The following is an 8,913-nucleotide window of genomic DNA, read 5'->3' as shown; positions in this document are numbered from 1 at the left end:
CTGTGGTACCTCCTCCTCTCCTTCACTGACCTGGGTGCCTGCAGAGCTGCTGCTCTCACATATTCTCACTCCTCTCTCCAGCTGCAATTGTGCAGGGTTTTTTTTTTCCCCTTCTTAAATATGTTGTCTCAGAGGCATTGCCACAATCCAATGGGGGCTCCGCTCTCCATGGGGCCGCAGATCCTGCCAGGAGACTGCTCCATTACAGGCTTCCCATGGGGTCACAGCCTCCTTCAAGCATTCCCCTGCTCCAGAGTGGGATCCTCCATGGATGGATATCGGCTCCATCATGACCTCCATGTGCTGCAGGGCACAGCTCCCTCACCATGGTCTGCACCACGGGCTGCAGGGGAATGATTCTCTGCTCCAGTGCCTGGAGCACCTCCTCCTCTCCTTCACTGACCTGGGTGCCTGCAGAGCTGCTGCTCTCACATATTCTCACTCCTCTCTCCAGCTGCAATTGTGCAGGGTTTTTTTTTTCCCCTTCTTAAATATGTTGTCTCAGAGGCATTGCCACAATCACTGATGGACTCAGCCTTGGCCAGCAGCAGGAGCTGGCTGGCATTGGCTCTGTTGGATATAGGGGAAGTTCCCAGCAGCTGCTCACAGAAACCACCCCTGTAGCCCCACTGCTAGCAAAACTTTGCCATGCCAAACCCAGTAGAGCAGCAAACATCAAATTAGGTGATGAATGATTCCAGCAAGGGGGTGAAATGAGTTGTTCACAAGCATCAGAGTTACATAGCAGCAAAGGGAAGTTACATAAATATTTCCTCCATTTCAAGAACTAGCTGCTACCAATGAGACCTACTGGATGGTTTCAAAGAACATAAAGCAGACAGTTAATGACAGCAGTTAATGACTGTTTCACAGTGGTTGCTCATTTGAGTCCTTTTGTTCATTTTTTAAATGAACAAAAGATCATTATTTTAATCTGATAGTTCTCTTCCAAACACCCTGCAGAGGCTTTTGGCTTTTTATATATTACCCATGATTTATTCACTTCTGGCTATAGTTTAAACATTCATAGAATCATTATTAGAATATCTTGTGATCAATTTTAAATGTTCATGTGGAATGGCAATCTTATAAGCAGAGGGTTGCTTTTGTAGACAAACATTAAGCATTCTTCCTTTGAATAGAATCTCCATGGGATCAAAATTGATTGTACGATACATGTCCTTCTGTGACTGTGTCTCCAGAGACAGGTGCTTTTGAGCATTAATATGATGTTGTTGCCAGATATGATGTATATAACGTAAGTGTAGTATTTCAAAAGGTGCATTTGGTCTGTTTCTGATTCAGAATACTTTATACACTGTGAGTGGATGTGCTCTTTTAAAAATGCAACGATTTCAATACTGGAAGAATGATTGATCTCTGATAGTGTTCATGCTGATGTGTGCCATAAAGTCTACCACAGCAAGTGTAAAAGTAATAAATTCCTTCCTTTGGTTAGCATAAATGTAAACATCACAGTTTCAATGTAATATGAATAAAACTGTAATCATATTTTAAAAGAAAACTTATTACTATATAAATAAACCAGCCCTGACTGGCTTTCATAAAAAAGGTAAAATTGTTTCTCTCTAAATATTGTAGGAAAGAAAGAAGAATGAACATTTAAACCATGATGCTGTATTTGAAACATTTGGACAGCATATTCTATGCAAAGGAATATGTCAGTTAACAAGGTGCATAAATGTTTTATCAAGTACTTATTTTGATCAAGTTACGTGTATTTAAATGTCAACAATTGTTTTGCAGTACCAGTCGTGAAGCAGACTTGGGAAAGAGAAGCTGCCCTTATTGAATACTACAGTGATTATGCAGACATCTCCATTCCTACTATAGATTTAGGTGTACCTAATACTGACAGAGGTGAGCTATTGACTGTTGTTGTCAGTTTTGCACAAACAACTGTCTGAAGATGATGAGTTTTGTGGATGATACCTGTATTTCTTGTAGAGTATGAAATTCAGAAGTTCTGTATTTCTACAGCACGTTTGAGCAGCCTAAACTAAAAAATGCTTTTGCCACACAGAAAGTGGATGGAGAGTACAGTTCACCTGTGTAATAAGAATATTCTTTTTAGTAGAAACCTAAATACGCTGATATACACTAAACAACAAAAATTGGTATTATTACGTGGGGTAAGACTAATAACTTTTGAGGTATTGATGATCTTGAATAACTTTATCAATAGTAGCGGAAGTCATAGATTTATTTCAAAAGGCCTCATACAGTGCCACCTGGTCACTGGACATGAACTACAATGCCATATGGTATACAAATATTATATGCTTGTTTCCTAGTATGTCTTGATTTAAGCTCAAAACCTAAATGTTAAGATTGGAAGATCATTTTATGAAAAAATAATGTGGTTTTAATTTACTTCGTGTTTGAATAGAAAAAAGGCTATGGATGTGATGGCTTCCATTAATTTTAGGGGTTTTTTTCTTTCATATGATCACTTGTTCTTAGGTTTATAGACTCTGCTACGGGCTATTATGCACCTTCTGAATGAGAAGTGCCCAATCTGTGGCCTATTAGCTTTACCTGGCCCACTTGGTCAGTTGTTCTGATCTCTGGATTATTTGCAGCTTTCCAGCTGCCTTTTTTTTTTGTCCTCCAGAGGGTCTGTTAGAGGCAGAGAAAGAACAGGCAGGGATTTCTGTTTTCACATGTGCAGCGTGACTTGTGCAACCAGTGAGTGTTTTCAGGAGGTGGCAGACCTTCCAGGCACGTGTGGATCATCTGTAGAAGCTGTGCCCAGTAGTTCTTGTCACACCAGGGGGAAGGAACCTTCCATGTTTGGCCTTTGAGCATTGCTGGGGGGGGGCAGTGGGCATCTGGCATTCTAAACTAAACAAATCGTGCTGAGTTTGCTCTAATACTATTTTTGTCCATCTAGTTGATGGAATATGATATAGAAATCTTGGTTTTAATTTTGTAAATACTCATATATCAGTCTGCATTGTTACGGTTTCACAAAATGAATAAATCCAGGACTTCCTTCATTTCTTAAGCATAGAGTTACTGCATTTTCTCAAAAAATATTTTAACTGGAAGTAGCTTCAAATATAGTATCCTATCATTATTTTTTAATGATTGTCTAGTAATTGTAATATTGATAGCAATAATTGCTTTAGATAGTCAGCTGTAATCTAGATGAATAAAGACTGTTTGCAATTAGATTTTTCTGAGATCGAAAGAAGATTCTGTAGAAGTCTGAAATTTCTTGTTTCTGCTGTCCTGCTCATCCTGAACAAGGATGTTTTACTCCTGAATTCCCAGTAAAGGGTGTTTTACCTCTCAACTTCATTATAGTCTCATGATAAATGTTAAGGCCTTTCCTTTGAGGAAGTTATCAGGACCTGAGTTGCTGATGATTAGTACAGTAGATTAATGTAAACTTAAATATTTATAAAGAAGCAATGGACCTGCCTGATGCGTGATGAAATGCTATGAAAATATCTTGGAGTATTTTGCAGAACATGTTTTTCTCAGTCTCCTCATTTTACTGTTTTACAGAGTAAGAGTAGCAGTTTGCTGAGTGTTCAACATCTTGACAGGATAGCTGGCATAAAGCTTGTTTTTCAGGTTTCCATAATTCAAAGAATTTCCCTGCTTCAGCATTCTTCAAAAATACGTTCTTGCTTAGAAAGCAATGCTTGCATTGGAACAATTTGTACAGATACCATTTAGCACAACAAAGAATGTAATTTAAACTTGCATCTCAAATATTTTTCCAGTGATTACCAAAATGTTTTGTATAGTGCAGCAGAATACTGATTTAATTCATGAAAAATGGTTTATTATAAAATCTCACTTTATTTAAACGTATATTCTGTTTTTTCTCTTTCTTTAGGTCATTGTGGGAAAACATTTGCCATTTTGGAAAGGTTTTTGAATCATAGCTCTTCCAGAACTCCTTGGTTGGTCATAGTGGATGATGACACACTGATAAGGTATACATTGCAATACTTCAGGAATTACCACTGTTCATGTCAGTACGAGTTTTAGCAATCTTCATCTCTTATGTGTTTGTTTTATTAGTTATGTAGCTTTATATTTCTTTAAAGAAAAAAAAGTCACTTTCCTTCAGCATTCCTTGACTGACACTAAAACCAGTGTAATCTTGTAACTTGATAAAAGCTATGCATATTAGTGTTATTATGCAACCATATATTCTGAATATGATTACACGTTGTGATTCTTCAGGTATGTCTGAGCTGATTGAAGGAATACACCTTCTAAGATGTATTCCTTACGTAAATGTGCCTCAAGAAAGGTTCCATAAGCTAGGGCCTGTGTCAGGCACACAGACCCATGTCCAGGGACTTGCCTTTGTTAGAAATTTAGAGCCTGTTCACATGAAAACTGGCATCACAGTGTAAGTGAAATAAGGCACAGCAGTCAACCAGCAGGATCGCAGGGTCATGACCATGAGAATAAGCGCTTCAAGACGGCACTTCACATTAAAGCATGTGACAGAAGAAGAGTTTGGAAGAGGCTGTAACTGTAGATAAATCAATAGTCGTATAAGTAAATCTACCTGTTTGCTTTTCAACTGCTGGGGAGAAAAGATGATTTGCTAAGATCTTACCATTGTTAGGAAAAAAAAAAATCATCTTTTCTCTGAGATGAGACTCAGTTTTGCTGATAAACTTTGCTTGCTTCAGAAAAATATTTTTAGCTAATTGAGTCATCGTTTGACCAAATTCAGCAACATAAGTTTCATTTCTGGTTTTTGTATAATTTCCGAATTTCTCCTATCATTTTTGTGCTATTTACTAGAATGCATTTAGGCTAGTAGTGTCTGTTGCAAATTGAATGTCTAAATGGTGGGGTTTTAAATTGTTTTTTCATATTATAGTATCTTCAGGCTCCAAAAATTGCTCAGCTGCTATGACCCAAATGAACCAGTATTTCTTGGAGAGCGTTACGGTTACGGCTTGGGAACAGGAGGATATAGTTACATCACTGGCGGAGGAGGGTAATTTATTTAAACTCCTACTGAGATCTACATCAGTCCCTGCTTTGAGTGCAGATACTTTGAATTACAACACAAATCAGTTTCAGCAGAAACAGAGATGTTTCCTGCTATAGTTAAAATGTAATGATGCTCCAAGACCCAAATGTCCTAACTAGTAAAAAGTTGTGCTGCTGGGAACAGATTTATAGAGCAAAACAGTTGGTTTCAGAAGGGGTAATTTTGGCTTGACTGGTCCTATAAGTAATTAAAACTAACTAAAATAAAGTACTTCTTTTTCAGAAAATGCCTTTTGCACTACTTGTCGACACTGATTTCTCAAATTCTGAAATTTCAGATCTTTTCTGCCAGAGGGCCACATTTTGTCGTGCAGTTATATCATTTATCAATACATAGTAATTACAGTCATTTGGCTTCTCTAGTACTTATTGTCTAATATGTTTCATTTGCTTTTGGTTTTTTAATCCAGGATGGTTTTCAGCAGAATAGCTGTTCAGAAACTACTTGCTAGTAAATGCCGGTGTTACAGCATGGATGCGCCTGATGATATGGTCCTTGGGATGTGTTTCAGTGGCTTAGGAATCCCGATAACACATAGTCCACTTTTCCATCAGGTCAGAGAGTTATTTTTACTAGTATTTAACGTATGTCTCATTATTTCAAGTGTGCACATAAAACAGGACTCATAAATATTTCAAACTCATAAATAATGCAGACTCAATCAATGTATAATAATGATAACCAACATGCTGCTCCTATACCTTATTTCTCTACAGAGCAAGCAAATAATATTCTCAAAGCATGGATTACCATAATGCTTTAATAGTTTAAAGATATTTCAGTTACCCTAAGACTACATTTTGTAAAAAATGCAGTCAGAAGTGGGAATTGTGAAGAAGAAATAGAATTAGGAGCCACATGCTTTGAATTCTTGTGGTATGTTCTCTAAGAAAAGAAAAATCCCTGTGCCACAATACTTCTTTCTTCAGGTAATGGAGAACTGACTGTGAAATATTTCAGTAAATTTTTCTTTTCTACTTACCCATTTTTCCTGCAGTGTTTAATATTCTGAAATATCTTATTACTGAAAATATAAAATGTAAAATTATTCCCAGAACTGTTGCTTTTGTGGTGAATTCTGAAGAATGGTATAAATATGATAAATTGCCCTATGCTAGCACAGGGGAAAAAGAGGTCACAAAACCTAATTTTCTTATGACTATATTCTCCAGTTTGGGAGAAATGGATTAGAATAGATTAGAATCTTGTTTCTGTCTTCCAGAATATTTAACAATCTAACTGCAGCATTACAATTGAAAACACAATGCCAGAGAGATTTGCTGCCTCATAAACCGCTTTACCTTCCTCCCATGGCATTAAAGAGAAGAAGCACGATTTTTTCCCAACAGCACACTATATTTTTAAAAAGCAGCATTTAAGTCAGTGTGGTGTTCAGTGATTTTCAGGTGTTCATCTAGTTTAAAAACTGGAAAGACCTGTGTATCTCAACATGAACTGAGATTAAGATAATAGGGTACTTGAAAATTAGTAAATTGCCATGTAATTCAAAGCAGCTGTCAGTGTGGAGGGGAGAGGTTTGCTATTTAATTTATCAGGTTTTCCTGTATTAAGATTCTCTTTCTGATTACATTTACTATTTACAGAAATGGGAAGGCTGAGAAAGCACTATTCAATATTTTAATTCCTTGTCCATATAAAAAAATCGTAGCTGTTTACTTTCCTGTTTTGCTCATCATCACATACTACTTTCAGTATAGAAAGCAAGTAATGCATCTTATAAAATCAACAGAGTTATTGAATAATTTGTGCTGGCACATGTGTTTGTTTAAAAAAACCCCAACAGCTAACTAAAGGAGAGTCAGAAAGAACAGAAGTCATTTTACAGGTATGTAGGAATGGTTCTTATGTAACAAAACAAAGCACTTCCTTGTAATCCTTAATGGTGTGCATTTGCTACTGAATCACTTTGAAAGTGAAATCCTAGCAGTTTGATTTTCCACATAGAAAATTGCACTTGAATTGTAATTCATCTTTACTGTTGCTTACAACAAATTCTAATTTAACATACCTTAAACAAAAATTAACCTGGGGAGCAGGGGGAACTACTGAATAAAAACTGAGTGGGCTTATTCTACAAATACCACTATTAGGCAATAAATATTTTAAAAATGAGAAAAACAGAATTGGATTTTCTGTCAACCAGAAAATTATTTTTTAAAGACTTGACTGAAATACTGTGATGTACAGTGTTCCTTGAAGTACATGAATCCAAAATTGTACTGTGTGTATATTATAAACAGAAGCAAAGGTATCTTCATCCCTGGAGACATTCAAGGCCAGGCTGGATGTGTTTCTGAGCAACCTGGTCTAGTTGAAGATGTCACTACTCATTACAGGGGGGTTGGATTAGATGACCTTTGAATGTCTCTTCCAACCCAAACTGTTCTATGATTCTATTTTACCAAGGACCACTACAGGTGGGGCTTTTTTATATATAGGTGCACTTACATGCTGTCAGAGGAAGTGAAATGTGCTTGGTACATTGAGAAGTCAGCTGCATCGTGTAGCTGTGTTGTAATTCTGTCTCTTTTGATATGACCTGATGAAGAATAACAATGCAATTTTCTGGCACCACAGTATTTCCTGTGTTTGGTAACCTTTCCCCGTCATAAAACTTCATATATTTCAGCCGCTTACAGCCCTGTTAGGATTCTACAGTTGCACTGGCAGTGCTGGCAACTCCATTAATAGGAGGAGCAAGAGAATATCACTTAAAATCATTCTGTTGTTATTGAAACAAAACTGTATATTTAAAAAGATGCAATACAAACTACACTGTTTATCATTTGCTTTCATAGATGGTTTCATCCTGAGAAGTAGGGCATGTTTAATGTCAGTGTACTTCATAGCATGATGACTGCAGTGCAAGCTGAAGATCTAAACTAATGCCTATCAATTGATTTAATAGAATGATGTGAAAACACCTTTGTTATCATCTTGTATATTTTGTCAATGCTACATTGCTTTGTTGTGATAGACAGGCATCAGTACTTTCTTGTTCTAAAATTATCCTTCATCACTGAATACTAGTGGTTTTGGTTTGTTCTTCCACCTTAGGCAAGGCCAATGGACTACCCAAAAGGCTACCTTTCTCACCAAATTCCAGTATCATTTCACAAGCATTGGAATATTGATCCAGTGAAGGTATATTTCACATGGCTGGCACCAAACACAGAAGAGCCACTTAATGGAAAGAAAGTCGGATATAACAGAGAGGATTTATAAGCAGTAGAATGTAAGTGTTGATTGATGTACTGCAGAGGAGACAGTCACTACTGTGATTTTTGTGTTGTTGTTGCGTTGTTCATCATCTGTTCATGATACAGAAGACAAGGTTTGTTCCTGTTTGTTACATTCATTCAGAGCAATGGAAGAAGGCACCTAATTGACTCTTGGATTCTTTTGTCACACTTGGTTTCTTTTTAAAATATTTTGGGGTTTTGTATACCAATGAGCTTGAAATATGTTTAAAATGTCTCATACAACTTTGTGTTTTGGTTTGGACTTCAAGTCAGGCAGCTTCGATTTACATCTTCTTCTTTTGTTCTCTCACAAGCTGAAGTTATATATTTGGGAGCCTAATACTGAATATGTATTGAGTATCTATTGAACATCACCTCTTGTTGGCTTACAGAAAAAACACAGCCCTCAAAACTGTTCTGGAACAGGTTCTTTGGTGACAAATCAGAGAGGAGACATGACTTTGTTTCAGTGACCAGGAGCTAGATTGTGATTGTGTGAAGGCCATGTTCCTTTCTGCTCATTTCAGATGGAAGTACTGACGTTTCCTGGGATAGGTGGACCAAGCATGAACCACTGTTTTAAGTTTATTAGCA

General features: G+C 36.9%; 1 protein-coding gene across 1 annotated transcript in view; it reads left to right on the top strand.

Moving 5' to 3' along the window:
• B3GALTL (beta 1,3-galactosyltransferase-like) overlaps positions 1-8,390 on the top strand; it is a gene marked incomplete at its 5' end in the record, with an annotated part of 17,363 nt that extends 8,973 nt beyond the window's left edge. Inside the window, 5 exons of the mRNA XM_010023911.1 lie at positions 1,768-1,881; positions 3,872-3,971; positions 4,880-4,999; positions 5,466-5,610; positions 8,135-8,390. Of these exons, the coding sequence (XP_010022213.1) occupies positions 1,768-1,881; positions 3,872-3,971; positions 4,880-4,999; positions 5,466-5,610; positions 8,135-8,302 (647 nt within the window). The remainder of the gene's footprint in view (positions 1-1,767; positions 1,882-3,871; positions 3,972-4,879; positions 5,000-5,465; positions 5,611-8,134) is intronic.
• Between the last annotated feature and the right edge of the window lie 523 nt (positions 8,391-8,913).

The sequence above is a fragment of the Nestor notabilis genome, unplaced genomic scaffold (assembly GCF_000696875.1).
Source record: "Nestor notabilis isolate BGI_N333 unplaced genomic scaffold, ASM69687v1 scaffold4981, whole genome shotgun sequence".
NCBI classification, from domain to species: Eukaryota; Metazoa; Chordata; class Aves; order Psittaciformes; family Psittacidae; genus Nestor; species Nestor notabilis.
Note: the sequence above shows the minus strand (reverse complement) of the source record. Positions and strands in the feature narration are given on the sequence as shown.